General features: G+C 40.0%; 2 protein-coding genes across 8 annotated transcripts in view; both read right to left on the minus strand.

Moving 5' to 3' along the window:
- cdk5rap2 (CDK5 regulatory subunit associated protein 2) overlaps positions 1 to 15,934 on the minus strand; it is a 49,872-nt gene extending 33,938 nt beyond the window's left edge. For 5 of the 7 annotated variants that reach the window (XM_015366725.2, XM_015366728.2, XM_015366724.2 and 2 more), the window contains exons 1-12: positions 15,728 to 15,934; positions 12,948 to 13,018; positions 12,017 to 12,081; positions 9,487 to 9,597; positions 7,723 to 7,799; positions 7,218 to 7,341; positions 6,930 to 7,096; positions 6,178 to 6,340; positions 6,016 to 6,069; positions 2,328 to 2,462; positions 2,076 to 2,195; positions 995 to 1,087 (exon numbers count right to left, since the gene is read on the minus strand). In XM_015366725.2, the coding sequence (XP_015222211.2) occupies positions 995 to 1,087; positions 2,076 to 2,195; positions 2,328 to 2,462; positions 6,016 to 6,069; positions 6,178 to 6,340; positions 6,930 to 7,096; positions 7,218 to 7,341; positions 7,723 to 7,799; positions 9,487 to 9,597; positions 12,017 to 12,081; positions 12,948 to 13,018; positions 15,728 to 15,780 (1,233 nt within the window). In that variant the 5' untranslated portion in view covers positions 15,781 to 15,934. Of the gene's footprint in view, positions 1 to 994; positions 1,088 to 2,075; positions 2,196 to 2,327; positions 2,463 to 6,015; positions 6,070 to 6,177; positions 6,341 to 6,929; positions 7,097 to 7,217; positions 7,342 to 7,722; positions 7,800 to 9,486; positions 9,598 to 12,016; positions 12,082 to 12,947; positions 13,019 to 13,303; positions 13,412 to 14,923; positions 15,013 to 15,727 lie in introns of those variants that run through there. The other 2 variants (XM_015366723.2, XM_015366722.2) reach the window with 2 other exon arrangements.
- LOC107079832 (uncharacterized) lies at positions 2,843 to 5,998 on the minus strand. Its single transcript, XM_015366729.2, has one exon. It carries the CDS (start codon positions 3,940 to 3,942, stop codon positions 2,893 to 2,895), a length of 1,050 nt encoding a protein of 349 aa, XP_015222215.2. The 5' UTR covers positions 3,943 to 5,998; the 3' UTR covers positions 2,843 to 2,892.
- Positions 15,935 to 16,299: the final 365 nt, after the last annotated feature.

Raw genomic sequence — 16,299 nt, forward strand, 5'->3', positions numbered from 1 at the left:
GAGCCAGACCTTGTATTCTTCCATCTGCTAGCCAGAGGTCACTGAAAACACATTTACCCGGCATGGGCGCTAGGCAAGCTTACGGCTCACTATAAAATTCCAGCAAGAGGGGTCTGACGCGACACTATCATGTGTAATGCTAGCAACGGCACGCCGCAGCCTCTTTTTAAAAGTTTGCTAACTTATGAACAAAGTTACATGATACAGCCATGATAATTAAAAAAAAACTCCATGACTTTTCCAAAACTTAATGGATATTTGATCATTTTTCAGGTCTAGAAAGGGAAATGTCATTTTCCATAACTTTTCCAGGATTTCCATCACCGTGGGGAACCCTGTCTGCAAATACCCCTGATTTAATAATAACCTTTAATGAACCCAATAGGTTAAATGAAAACAAATTCCCCATTTCCAATAACAGCCAAGAATACCAGGTCAACAATGTGAGTAAAGGATCTTGCTCAAGGATAACGAGCAAAGATGACATTTTGGAACCTGGCGCTGGAGCCCTCAACATTCCTGTTACAAATCTAGAGCTCAGCTCACTGTTCACATACTTCACACTAGGGTCTAATGAAGACCTGGGCAATGAAACAGCAAGAGGTTTAAAAACAAGAACAGCCCATCTGATTGATTCATTACACCAAGGGCAGGCAGCGGGGGGCATGTAAGTCATACGGTGCATGACCCGTCACATCTCTCTGCATATCGATATCATCATACAGCGGAACATTCATTTAGACAGAATTATTATTATTGTTTTGAATGTTCCTCGTATGTAGTTGATGTAATGTAGTGTATGTAATTGTGCAGTTATCTGTAGTACACATTCTCTAGGCATGCTGCATGTGTTCAGAATACTATTTTCTTGCCGCACTGTTATCGTACCATAATGAGTTGTTTACCCCTGAGTAAAACAACTGAATACAGGCAGAATGAAAAGAGATCAAGAACAGAAATGCTGTCATATCTGGTACCTTTGCGTTTTCCATACCTGGTATTTTTGCATTTGTGCCTTACGTGCTGCCTCTCGCGCCTTTGCTAAGGCCTCATCTCGGTCCTCAATTTGGTGGTAAAGCTCTTCAATCTATCAGAGAGGAAGAGAAGACAGACACCGTCATACTTCCTGAGTTGAAAACACAAATGATACATGAAAGATCAAACCTTATTAGGAGTGCACAAAATGCTTCATTGTTAAGAGCATATACTGGGAAATGAAAAATATAATTGTTGAGTATTGGAACCAATAGCATTTGATGCATTTTTAATATCTCTCAATATACATTATCTAAACATTCAATGATGCATGCAACAGTATACTGTTATTTGTAATTTAGAGAAAACTTCAGCAGCATTCAGTTTTACATCAAAAAATTACAAATTGAATTAATAACCAAGTACTAAATTTTTGTCCAAGTACTACAGTTCCTGGGGATAACAAAATAATGAATTCAAGTCATGTGATCTCATAAGAATGCCATGGATCAGTGTTCATAATGTGAGTAGAGATAAAATTTAAAAAAATCTGTTGCCAATCCAGAAATGCTCATTTTCAATGGGAAAATGCAAGACCACACTGTACAATAGAAGATGTGTGGGGCCAAGTCATCAATGCCATCAGCATAGCTCAACTACACTCTGCGCTGCCACCTGGTGGCAGCGGCACATTAAGAGTATCTCACAGCACTGTGGGCAGAGCCTGATCAATGATCGGATTACTACTCAGGGTTACTGCATGATGTCTTTACGCAACGCTGAAATGAAATCCACTCACATATCTTTTGCGAAACAAAAATCACATGTAGAAGCTAGAGTAGCTCCAATAACTGGCTTGTGCAGCAGATTAAATCATACACAGGGAATGAGTGCATAGCATTTCTCTCATTTCTGAAGCAGTGGTTTTATAAATATCTTGCAGGAATCATTTTCTTTGGATGGTCAATTGTGGAACTTGAGCTACACAAATCATACATTTGTTCTGCCTTTCTCTTGGAAATCTTATAGGAATCAGCACAGCACATAATTCTGAGCAGCAGAGGACAATGTCAATGTTTCTGTATGCTCTTGGGACTCACCTCCTTATCCTTCTCTTTCAGGGCGAGACTAAGGCCTTGGATGGTTTTATCTCGTTTCAGGGTGTTTTTTCTCTCCGAGGCCAGATTATTTTCCTGCTCTTCAAGTCTGCCACTGAGAGCCTGAAGAGGAGAGAGTAATTCAAGGCTGCAGTAAAATAACAGCACTTACAGCTCTAATTGAAACAAACCAAATGGAGGGCAAACTACAAGCCTACAGTCACAGAATTTTACAGATCCACTTAGAAGCTGCACCTTAGTTTCCTCGTCCACTTCTTCCAGTCTCTTCTTCTGGCTGTGGATGATTCCCCTGGCTCCGCTCAGTTCTTCTGTCAGTTGCTGAGTGACTTCTAGCAATTTTGCCACTTCATTCTGTCTCTCAACGAAGCTCTAGGAAAAAACGAGTGCCAAAAATAAAGTTAAACTATAACTAGCATTTGTTTCAGAAAGAAAGTAACAAAAATGCTCTGAATTCACCTTCCCCCCCCCCCACCAGAGCTAAATATCTTGCTGCTTTGCTAGTCAAAACGTAAGAGATTTAGATTAAATCAGAATATTATGATGTGAGAAAAAGAAAATGTGTTGTTTTTTTTTTACGAAGACAGATGATACATTTTCTATAGCAACAGTATAATTATAATATCCCTTCAAAGGAAACATTTGTCTATTTAATTGATTTTTAACAAAATATCTAACACGTAAGGAGCACACAACCATGCAACAAAATGCAATTTAATAGGTTACAAGCAATGCAACTTTTGAGACATTTCTTAACATAAACAAGTCCCAGTCTGATCTTTCAGCTCAGAATGTTACGGCATTATTTTAAGCAGATTACCTCAACTTTCAACGGTGTATAGTCATCATTAAAATCATCTATAAGGTCCTGTAAAGATTTCCATTCGCCAGACTCCTGTCTCGTTTTTGACGATGCCCTGCTATGTGCGTAACTGCAGCCTGATGCTGGACGTCTGGAGACATATTTTGACAGAACGGGGATCTTACTTTTTGGCACTATTGAGATGGGCTTATACTGAATGCTCCTGAGCATCTTAAGCACATCAAGGACAAATGGCGCATTACTTGAAGAGGTGCCCCTCAAATCAGAAAGACGAGAGTCAAATCCATCACCACCACTGCATCTCACAGCTGTAATGCTGAGCAAAGAGCAGGACCCAGAGTGGGAATCCGACTTCATGAAGTCTGGGTACAAAGAGTGGAGAGAGGCAGACCGGTTGCGTAGCGCACTGGATGTGCTGCACCTTCTGTGGATTAAATCCAGGTACATGCTTTGGGATCGACTTCGCCCTGGCTTCAGATAGGCATTTTTTAAAAAGCTGTCACAGCCCGACCGCGTGGAGGAAGGACACGCTGCGTTACGAGGCGGATCGCGAGCCTGCAGCGCGTCGTGACGCGTGCATCTTCTCACGCGGCTCCCTGCCGAGACAGGTTCTCTGGAATGAGCCACGGAGAAAACGCTCTCGGTTTCTGAAGAGGCCTCTTCAGGAATCCCTCCATCACCTGCCGCCAGTGAAAGACGCTCTCCTCCGCTCCCCTCCGGCCTGGGGTTGTGGCGGCGGTAGATGTGGAAGATGCACTGGGACAGGGCGTCCCTCTCGGCGAGCAGCTGCTGCACCCCGGCGCCGTGCGCTGCCTGCAGCTCGCCGATGGCCACGTCGAAACTGACCACCTTCTCCAGCATGAAGACGCACTTGCTGCACAGGAACTCCCCCCGGCCATCGCGGGTCAGTGCCGCCCCCAGGACGTACGACAGGATCACCTGCAGGTTCCTCTTCCCGGAGGGACTGAAAATCCAGCGGCACTGATTCCCTCGCAGCTCGCTCCCACAGACGCGACACGGATCCCTCATCGCCCCGTTCAAAAAAACACCTTGAGGACCTGTACTTCTTCTCTCTTCTTAACCCTCAATGGCCCTGCCATGGGGTTCAGTGTTGCTTCTCACAACAGGGGGGAAAAACTAAAGGTTCTTGCGGCGAGTAAGCCAAGAAAGAAATCCTGTAATCCATCCTCATTCCCTGGGAGCACACAGTCACATCAAATCCCCCCAAGACAAGCATGATCCGCACTTCCACACGAGCTTATATAATCACGGGCTAACAAACAACAGAAAAACACCCTGTAAAACCCCTCAAGAAAGTTAAGGTATCCTCAGTAAATCTGAGAATACCAAAACAAGCCGAAGGACTTATCTAGTACATGATTGTTTATCATCCTGAAAGCTGCCCCATTTTAGAAGCCACCTCGGCTGTCCTGCTCAAATCTGATTTCGGCTTGAGGATTAAAGCCACAAGCACGTCTGCGTTTGCTGCCACCAGCTGTCCATGTTAAACGTCCAGACAGAGAGAAGACAAAGTAAAGGAACGAGGCAGCCTTTTTCGCACTGCAGCCTGCATCCAGTGCCATCAAAAATGCAGTGGGGAATTTCAATAGTTGGCATAAACATTTTAGTCTTTCATTTTAGAAATGCTGTGAACAGGCTCCATCAGCCTCAAGCGAATTCATCTTGGAAAAAAAACTCTTTCTGAGCACATCTGCATAACTACAGCAAAACCACTTCCTGTCAGTTACAGACGCAAAACAAATTCCTTCCGTCTTTCCTCTGTAACACTGTCCCCCCCTGATTCAATCAAGTGCCCTTATCATTGCAGAGCAACAGCATCTTCACAGATAAGATTTAAGATCATTCAAGTAAAACAACCATCAAGATCCAGCTCATCATATTTGCATTATTGTATCAATTGTACCAATATGATACAACTCGTTCGTAACGCGACAAGAAATTTTACAAGGGATTTTCTTTTCTAGAGGGAATTTTCGGAAATGCTTCCGTGACCCGTCCTCCTGCGTTTACAGTTCCAACGAGCGTTTGGAAGACTGCAGGGGACTTTACAGATTAAGATTAGCCAGCCTAACAAGCACTTGCTCTGACAAAATGGAAGTGAAATCCCATCACCTACAGATTAAATAAACCTCATCACTTTTAATTAATTCAGCCAGATAAAACATCTGCTTTTCGGATTCAGAAAAATAGCAAAGGATGAGACTCATTGCCTGTGAGTCTTTGTCAAATAATATTTAAACGCCTGTTCTCTTTAAAGAAATACCTGTCAGTGTCAAATTTATATGGTCCTTCAGGCTGAGTTTTATCTGTTGGGTGGAATTATGCATTACAAGGTAACGTTGCTGAGTTTATATGGAAAACCCCACTGCTATCCTAGCAAGGTATTTAGCAAAGGTACCACACGATATTTAGCAAAGATTCTATCCACAAAAGATAGAAGAATCACGTAAAGATTTTACGAAGTACAAAAATTATGACCAGACAATCTGCTTTTTTAAAATCCAGGAATCTTTCTTTCCAGATTTCTCCCAAATCTTGTAAAAAAAATGACATAATCGATGTCGTAGATTCTCTTAATTCTCCTTTGAATAATGCCTGAGATTATAAAAGGCCAATTATGGCATGATTTCTTCGATTGCATACACATCATCTGGAATAAAACTAAACCAGAAAAATGTACAAAGACAAGTAACAAAAAGGATGACTGCAGACAGTCATGCCCTGAAGGCACATTATTTCTACCACAATGCACCCACTGTAAAGATCTACAATGCTCCACCAGCAACCAAAGTGAAAGCCCATTTGAGTTTTCTGTGAAAGTGTGTACTTCAGTATGAACATTGAACTGCAAAAAACATGTCCATCTCTCCTTAAACCATTCTTCTGAAAACCAAGCCAGTCCATTTGTATAGTACACTCAGATGCACAGCACAGCAACCATCTTCTTAAATACATGTGTGCAGAAATAAATTACAGATGGACATTTATGCTGTTTTTTTCGTTACATTATGCTTTATAAAGTGTACAATTCTATCAAAACTATTTCAACCAATCTGAATTAACAAAAAAATCAAAACATACCTCCATCTCTTTTTCCAATCTGACCTTCCCCTTCCCAAGTTCATTTCTTAGCGCCTGAAAAAAGACAACACATCCATTGAGCAGACCGCAGGTTTTTCTGCAATTTTTCATAATATTTATACCTCCCCTCACTCCATCGGACTCCTGTATAGATTCTCTTACCTCCAATTCCTCATCCTTTTTACGCAGAGCAGCAGAAAGATCATTCTCCATTTTCTCAACGGCTGAGGTGTCACAGCTGTCCTGCAAAGGAGTTCTGTTGCTTTGGAGCTGCTCGATAACGGCATCCTTATTTTGCAGGGAAATGCTTAACTGTTCAATAACCCTGTACAGAAAAAGAATTTTAGCAGCATTGGACAGCATTTATTTTGCTTGTTCATGCATTCAACAACTACGAAACAAAAGGAATCAAAACTCTTTGCCTGTTTTCTGCATTTAATGTATATACTGATACTTTTTGGCGACCATTTTGTATTGACTGTGAAGCTGCAAGACGGAAAACAAAAAAACGGTTTTAAAAATAAGGATAACTCTCTTATTAGTAAAATATTTTATTATAATGAACAAAAGTGTAGGTTATAAAATATATTTTATTGCAGTCAACGTTTCATCGCCAGTTCATTAACCTTAGGGTAAGAATCCAGAGCAAAACCAAAACCCAGCACTGCTCAGGCGATGCATATCCAGGAAACAGAAACCAGAGTTGTTTTTAATTATTCAGCTAAAAAAGAATACATTACAATCACAGGAAAAGTGTACTGTTGTGTAAGTGTAAATCTTCTTTGAATTTAACCACCGAACTGATGCTTCTGTTAAACCAGAAGAGGGTTGTATTCTTCATCTGGCTCCTTTTAAAATATAAAGATTTGTTCTGAAATGCAATCATTTAAAGGTAAAGGTAAGGTAAAATATACCTTTCTTTTTCCTCCAAGCGCTTTTGCATATCCTGACTTGGGAGAGATCCAAAAGGAGCTGAAATGCTAAAGGCCAATAAGCGTTTCTCCATATCCATGTTCCGGACTTTCTCTTGTTCAGCGATGGCAGCCATTTTTTCAACCTCATCTTGGGCGGCTTTAAGCTCCTGTCCAGGGGGAAAAATGAGCACGACATGGTCAGTTACAGGGAAACAGCAGGCTTGATGGCAAAGCCTAACCAGGCCTCTCACAGATGCGTCTAGCATCTCGTCGATGACAAACAAGCACCTCTTCCAGGCGTTCAATCTTCTTGCCAAAGAAATCCTTTAGCTGCTCCACCTCCTTCACTGCCAGCTCCTTGACACGGCGGATCTCGCCACTGCCATTCCCAGCCAGGCTTTCCACAGCTTTCCTGTGCAACACAAGGTACGCTTCAGCAAGGGCTGCCTCATAAAGCAAACGTTGAGCAAACCCAGAAATGAGAACATCTAAAACAGCGCATAAGGATATCTCAACGAGACGGTTTTCAGTTTAAAAATATGTGAGGGGAAAGATGAAGATGCCCCCCAGTTGAGGCAAAGTGTTTGTGTTTTACTATCTGCTTTACAAAGGTGAGAGAGCACTTTTTTTTTCTTTTGGATTTCCACATGCAATGAAATGCAGCTTCACTACCCACCCCTATACTGACTACAAAGCGCCCACGATTTAAGTGAAATGAAAGAAGCCGTTTTCTACGATTCAGACAATAAAGACAGATGTTCCTTAGCCCACAACAACGCATCTGGACACTTACGATGCAGTGACCAGCAGTGCCTGCTTCTCCTGGAGATCACGTTTCAGGCTTTCCACCTCCACTTTCAGTTCAATATTCTGAGGCAGAAAGAAACAGAATATTTGTTTTATTGCAGGACAAAGAAGAAAAAAGGAACTCCGGCAATTGATATTGAATCTGAAAAAAAAAGTGCAGTTGAGACAAAGACATTAAATCTCAATTTTGGAGTACATAGGCAAAGATATTAACCATCATACTACATTATAAAAAGGCTATGATGGCCATTTAAAATAACAAAAAAGAACACTGCCTGTGGATTGATCTACTTACAATAACTACGTAACAGGAGTTAAATGGACAGTCAAAAAATAGCTTAAATTAGCAGTGATTAAAAGGGTCCAGTGTCTCCATTCATTATAACATAGCTGCTTATTTCTTGTAAGGGCTGTGGCTGTGCAGGGTAAAGGGAGGACTGTGTTTCCGATGAGATGCCACATAATGGGCACACAGAGAACCACAGTGGAATGATTCTGGGATACCAAACAAGCCATTATTTCTTTGGAAGGTAGAAGGAAACCAAAGCACCCAGAGAAAGCAAATAAAAGAAGATTCAAACTCCATTTAGAAAGCATCTCTCTCTACAATAAAACCCAGGAAATGAACAGAATCACAGAACCTTATTAGCGCCACGGAGAAAAAAAGTACCATTGACTTTAACAACAGTAGAATATCGTCACACTCCTTTTTGGGAAAAAAATCATCTAGAGGAGCATGTGTTCTGTTTTTTATATACATGAAGTAAAACACCGTGTCAGTATGCATTCCCAGGTTAAACGCGTGTGTTTGTTGCCGTTTCTCTTACAAGTAGAAATGACACCAACCGTATACTATTCTTCTGAAACTGCAAAAACACGTACTATACATGCGTGTTTGCCGACTCTTTAAACATTGAATGGAATACATTTACGATGACCTGACAGTCAGACATAATACCTACTTGTTGGCTTACCGTTATTGTTAGTCAATCGTTAAATCCACAAAAGCTTTTAGACTACAGTATGCTGACATCAAATGCTTTTGAATTTGGAATCACACAGAAAAATGCAAGGAAAGGTGTATTTTGAAGGGAGAAGTTACAGTATTTGTATGTCCGGTTGCACAGATGTGAATAGGGTAATGCCAAACACCAAGAATTCCAGGACGGCACACAACCCGTTACACAGTTTGTACGTTGTTGTCTTGCCGTTTACTGTTACAAACAGTAACATATAACAGTTGGTGTTATGCATTCCAGTCTATTTTTGAAGAGCAGGCAAAAACCTATGTATATGACAGGTTTCTGCTGCTTCATATCAAGAAGAACATACGTTTGGAAAGTCATGTCACTTCTACTTCTACAACACGTGTTTAACCTGAGAATGCATACGGGCACGATGCTGTACTTCATGTGTACAAAAGACAGAACACGCGCTCCTTTAGATGATTTTTTTTCCCAAAAAAAGGAGTGTGACGATATTCTACTTTGCGTGGGACAATATCATTGCACATATAGTACAATGCCATGTACAGCATCAATACAGCAGGCTACGTTGTTCACAAATTAACTATTGTGTTTAATCATTTTCTCGAATAAACAAGTTTTTTTTTCTCCATGCAAAATAGCTGCAAGTCCTATGTAAAACTATTTGTTCCAAGTGCCATTTCAAATAGGCATTTTTCAGAACAAAAAATCCAAAGAGACATTTCAATCATTAGACAACAGAAGCAGTGATGGCAGTAGCTCACCGTCTTGTAGATATCTTCACTGGAATCATCAAACTTCTGTTGCATGCGCTCTTCCATGAAGTAGATGCGGAGCTTAAGATTGAAATTTTCTTTCTTCAGATCAGTGATTTGCTACAAGACACGTCATTTGGAGAATATCAGGTCAGATGTCACTGTATTTGTGAACTAAGAATGAAAACTGTAGATATTAGTCTCAGGTTCTCATTTTATGCTGGTTTCGAGAAAAAGAAGGGTTTGTGTACCCCATGTGCACCCAATGGGCAGTTTCTTTCAAAGATATTTCTCTTGAAATGCAACTTCATTTTCTTACATGAATATTCTCATAAAAGAATTCAGCTGATGCCCGGTACTGAAAATATTTAATGGATTTAAAAGACACTTTTTATTAGGATAAAGAACATATTCCTAGTGAGAGTGCAGACAAAATGTAAGCACTTAAGGAAAAGTTGCAGAATACAGGCAAACTGAAAGGAACACCAACCATACAAACCCCATCCCTTTAAAAATCTAACATCTGGCACTGCATTTTTTGTGTACACGTCTCACTTACGTCATACTGCGAAATACACTACTTCTTTTGCAAACTTCCTTAAAACAGGTTGTGAAATGGAGCTGCACACAACGATAATTTGAGAAAATGTGAAACTGACAAACGTTAGGAGCAGCGAAAGGTGAGCAAGGGAAGAGCACATGAAAACTATAATAAATTAACTATACATAAGTTATAAACGTCAGATTCGGCTTTTTTTTCCTCTATGGAGGACTGCAAGACCATCCACACATTAATAATGTCCGGTGCACCATTTGCCGATTGCCCTGGGATTCGGCACAGGCTGTAACATTTCCATGGACTACAGAACTGCAGCTGGGGGAAGGGTGAGGTCAATCAACAGAACTGCTGTGCTGCCAGAGGCAGTATTACGCAATCAGTAGTGACAATTCTGTTTGCACATGTAACCACTGGGGCCTACCGTGTCCCAGATTCTCTGTCCACAAGCAATGGGGACGGAGATGTGGAAAGAGGCTAGAAACTGGTCTGAGATTCCACAGGCACCTTACAACCTTGACAAACTATTATCTCAACTGATCTAAAAAGAACACACAACAAACACAGCACATCATTTGGCTGCTATAACAGTCTTACTAAAATGATTAACCGTTTAGCACGTTTTCTTCAGAAAGTTGCCTGAAATGGTACAAAGAAAGGCTTGCATCAGGTAGGCTCCTGAGGCAAAATCTTCAGGAAGAAAACACATCATTGCTATACAAGCAAGGAGGGTCCAAGAAGGCGTATAATTGGATGCAGCCAAACTATTCAGCAGGCCACCAACAAGATCTCTCTGAAACCATTCCAATCACTAATAAATACTACAAGTTTCCGAACATATGGATCCACTTGAAAACGCGGCGTGCTTCTGACTCCTAGACCAGAAGCCTGATGATCTATTTTAAATAAATAACTGTATTCTAGAAGTAGCAGTATGCCTCTAACATATGACTAACGCTGCTCTTTGGAGTCATTTTAAAGTAATGGTGTCCAAAAAATTCTACCACTAAATGCTAAATTTATTTCTCTTGGCAAGACGCCAGTCTACCACAAGGAATGCGGAGGCCGGTCTCATCTGAGATGCTTTCTGAATGTGGCTGACTGCATTCGGGCGCCTGATTTTCATTCTCCGCTTTTTCAGAGAAAAGAATTTCGGATTAAATATGCATACCAGCTCTAATGAGACACCACGGCCTGGTTAATTGCCACACACCTGATCCTGTTTGAGGAGGAAGCAAATGGCACATGAGCACCCACATCAATTAATTAATAAGCGGTCAGCTAGCCAAAAACAGAAAAACTACAGGAATTAATTCAAACCACTCCTTCACAATGAAAAATGCACACTCGTAAATTCAGTCATGAGACATTACTGACGTAACATTACCCTATTAAATCTACTAGTTTTTCATTATATTGAAAGAGCTCAATAATGTTTGAAGTGTGAAAACCTACAAGGACAGTCCAATACTATACAAACAAGCTAATTCTGGAGTCTTCAGCTACAGTACATAACAGTTGTGATCTTTCAGTGTACATGGCAAGGCCCTGCATGAAGAGCCTAACTTCAGCTACAGACCATAGGAATCTCAAAGCAATTTAACAGACCAAACCTCGTCCCATCCCAAAAACTGCAAAAGAACAAACCCCTACTTGACTGTAGATTTCCACTGGGTACAAACAGCACCCCCCTGGCAAGCAAATCAGCCGTCAGAGAGGTTCAAATTGTATCATTTGTGACTGTTGGAATATGGATTCAAGATGGACTAAATCTGAAGTCTTACCACACAGTTTTGTATAGAACACAGCCTTTATGGCACAAAGTTAATTTCCTTCAACAAACAGAAAAACCCTCCTTTTTAATTTTACTTTCTCCACTTCTCTTTTTTTTTATGTAATGGTGTGCCAGACCCAACATTTTTTTTAAATAACACGGCTCTCCCCTGAACATCCAACACCAAAGAGTTCAGTGGTCTCGCTTACGTTTTCATAGTCTTTCATGGTCCGAGCTTTGGTGGGTGACATTTTCTCCCCCGGAAGTGTGGACACTGATAATGAGGGAGAAAAAAAAAAGATGAAAAAAGCCTCAAATACAGTATAATAAAAATGTAATGTATTTTCACATAAAAGCCATTTCATAGACTCTAATTTTCAAAAATCACTGCATATTGATATACATGGCCTACAATAAGCAATACACTCATAGCCCCACTAATTACAACTTGTTTAAACTACCTTGCTCTTTCCAAAACACGTCACAAACAGCATTTCAGTTGAAACCCATTATCTAACATACCATTTTAAACATAGAGCAAGTTGCTCACAATTTAATAACATCACTTTATTAACCCTTTACAATTTCTTGCATTAGGAATGATCTTTTCGCATACCCCAGCTTGCTCTCCATGATACACACAGACACACAGACAGGGGGAGAGAGCCTGGGGTCAGAGCGCAGGGTCTGCCATTGTACGGCACCCCTGGAGCAGTTGGGGTTAAGGGCCTTGCTCAGGGGCCCAACGGAGTAGGATTCCTCTGCCGGCTGCGGGATTTGAACCAGCAACCTTCCAGCCACAGGCGCAGATCCTGAGCCACAGAGCCACCACTCCGCCCAATTTACAATACACAGGTTGATAAGCCTTACTCAATTGTAGAGTTGTACTTACTTCTTATTACAGATACTTATGCTAGATGTGTGCTGTAAGAATCACCCTGATAGCGTCAGACATGTTTCAACAATTTAGCCTTGCTCTAAGGCAATAACAGAAGAAATTTCTGGAAGTCCCCACTGAGTCTTACATTTGGTAAACTTGGAATCAGTCCTCGTGTATAATAAGTGAGTCCCTCACAAGAGTGAAAGGATATTATTTCAGAGATCTCACCCAGCCTTTAAAAGCGTATTTTACATCTGTACCTGGCACATGATCCATCAAATATTCACTGTGGTCCACAGCTTCTACCTCGGGGATCCGAGACATATTGGTGCTACGGAGAACAAAATTCAGTAGTTAAAAGAATTTGTATTGTATTTTTTTTAATGTAAATTAGATTCAGTTCCTATTTTGCATCAGGGAAAAATTTAGTGTTTTTTTCTAGAAAGATCTTCGCATGATTCATATAACTTAAATTAATGAGACAAAAAGGAAACACTGTAAAGGTAATTTTTATCAATAACTAACTAAAGAAACATTACATCCAATAACATAGACTAACAATCTGAAATCAATTCTACATTAATCACAATAAACGAAAAAACTTTTTAAAACCTACTTTTTATAAGATCTGCATTTCTTGTCTCCACTGATTACCTTTCCAGACACATTCACAGAAATATTTTTTAAAACAACAGCAGACCGTTTAATGTGACTTTAAGATGAGTTATGATTGTGTTAAAATCCTGTTTTCATGGTAACTGGATACTTTGTGAGGTAGTTACATTTCAGCCAATCAGAGCTCAGAGGCATCACGCAAGGTGATGATGTCACAACGTGGACATGACAAACCTCAGCTGAAAATAATTATAATACAAACATTAGGGGAACATACAGGATGAAATACGTCATTGTCTCATTGTTATCATGGAAAATACCATAATTTATTTACAATTTATTGGAACAAAGATAAACATATATGCTACAGATTTAATTATTACTCTGCTTTAGATTTGTCTACAGCTTATTTGATAGTTGCAATTTCCAAAAGCAATAACCATTTTAGCTTTACAAATTAAGCTTGTCTTGAAATAAAACTACAAGATAAAACATTTTCTAGTGTCCTACAATACCACGTTTTATCAAAAAACAGATTATAAAGTTGCTCCTCACCAGTATTTACAACGCTTATCACACACCTCTTTAAAAATGGAGTAAATCGATGTAATTCATTATATGGCAAATATTTAATGGATTAACCTTAAATCCAATCGGTGATCTCTATCTATGGAGCATGGAAATGTCACCTACATGCTCCTTTTAGAACCTTTTTCCGAGCTCTCCAACAACAGCTTATGCAATAAGTCATAGCTGTTTGTTCATCATGACAAAACTCAAGTTTAATCCTTCTTTTTTTGTTTTTGTCACTTCACAATACACAATGCATTTCTGGTACAGAAAAGAATTCAAGCACCGTGTATTTAAAACGTGTTCATTTCATGAAAGGAAAACATAGGACTGGTAACTGTGATGGCTTTCGCCAAATTCAGAGAGCACGTCTAGACTCGGCACAAAACATCTAAGCGTCAATAATGACAATAAAATGAAAATCCTTCCAAGGCATATAACATGCTTTGATATTCAGTCTTACATCCGTTCAACTTGCACAAAAATAGACTGCCCAAACCATTATTACCCTGTTAACTACACCTAGCCCCAAATTATTTTAAAAAGTTTATGACCACTGCAGAAATTATTCATATACTTGACGACTTTACCCTGTAATGGTTTTGTTTGAACAGCTCTGGCATATACTACTCTTAAATGCGAGGCAGAGTCAAATTTCTGAGTCAAGAAATGAACACCTCACCTATAGTATCAGTTACATCTCGGATTACCACGATAGCTACCTGGACGACCTGGGTAAGACATGTGCTTTTCAGACTTCATTTATTCATTAAGCCAAAACCTTTGCACGATAAACACAGCTCATTCTCAGATATCGTAAAAAAAAAAGGCAGAGCTATTGAGGTTCGCTCCCATGTTATTCCTTGAGGGGGTTCATATCCAATCGAGGGTTTATTTTTTGCAGAGCAGACAGAAAAAAAAAAACCAAGTTGACCCAAACAACACAAACTACGACACACACACTGCTGATAACGCTACAGTTAACCGATTCCCAAGTACTGAAATAAATGAAATATGCATCTGTCGCTCGAGAAAAGTCGGGCTGACGTACCTGAAAAATTACATACTCCCGATGGGCTCTAGATCTTTATTTTTAAAATAAAACGGAACAAGTGTGATACGTCGCGGCATCTAAACAACACAATTTCCCCTTGCTTTCTGTAACAGTTTCCGCTTTTTCAACCCAACCATCAGCGGCTCAGCCTGAGCTATATCGAAAGCGTCATTCCGAAAACTTTTTTTCGGAGGCTGTTTTGCAAGAGAAGTATTTGCCATGACAACACGTCAGACTGCAGAAGAGCAGGGATGTGATAACTGCTGCCCTAGTGTTCACGGTCAAATACTGCAAAAAAAAACCCAGAATGATTCAAATATTTCGCAGGATAAGCATGGAAAACAACACACTAGAACACTAACAGTGTTCGATTTCGTTTTCTCCAGCTGACGAAACCGCGTAACGTTATTTAATACAATCCTATATTTAGATCATGACTCGCTTCTTAACTGTTAATAATAATTACATTTCCCGTAGCCTTCATTTGTTTGCCAAACGCCACTTAATAAATAACTTTACTCGTCCTTCGCTCTGCTCGCTTTTAATTTTCATTGAATTGCAAATTCATTATAAAAGGGACAGCGGCGCTGTGTAGAATTTGACAAAAAAAAAATAGTGAATAACATTTTAAACCAGCGTGAAAACACCTAATAAATGTAACACACCGAACAGCACAATTTATATGGACTAAGGCGGTCTATGACAGTTGGTATTTGAACTCACGGACGCACCCAGCAGGTATAATTAAGTTTTTTTAAAAATACAGAAAGGTGGATGTGAATAAAAAGTACATTAACTTACCTCGCATTGAAATCAAGAGGGAGCGTCGGATCTTCCCCCACAACAGAGTCCATAATTGATACGTACTTACTACGGCTCCCGATTGTACATATTCAGGTGTAATTAATACTCCGTGGTTGGGCGGCTATTTTAAACTTTATACTAGGGAGGTAAAATTCAAAGCGATCGTTACTGCCGCCATTTTAGTGCCGGTGACGTCACGATCGGTGTAGCGTTGGAAGTTAGGGTCTGTGCCTACTCGGCCACGCACATTATCTGAAAAAGATCCATGCTATTGGTCACTGTAATTAAACCTCTTGGCCGTGATTGGAGCTTTTATTTTAATAAATTCATACTCGTACATCCCCCATAATCATAGGGCTCAGTGAGGATGATGTATTCTCTGTTTTAAAATCCGTGGTATGTGGTTTCCGATGTCAGATAAAAACAAAACATCAGGGCTGTATAGAGTGCTCAAACTGTGCATTTCACAAGTTGTCAATTTCCATCACATTTATGTAAGTATGCAGCTCAGTCCGTGAAATATATGTATGTCATAATTACATTTTTTAATCAACTGCATATCTTTATTA

This window comes from Lepisosteus oculatus, chromosome 24 (genome assembly GCF_040954835.1).
Source record: "Lepisosteus oculatus isolate fLepOcu1 chromosome 24, fLepOcu1.hap2, whole genome shotgun sequence".
In the NCBI taxonomy this organism is placed as follows: Eukaryota; Metazoa; Chordata; class Actinopteri; order Semionotiformes; family Lepisosteidae; genus Lepisosteus; species Lepisosteus oculatus.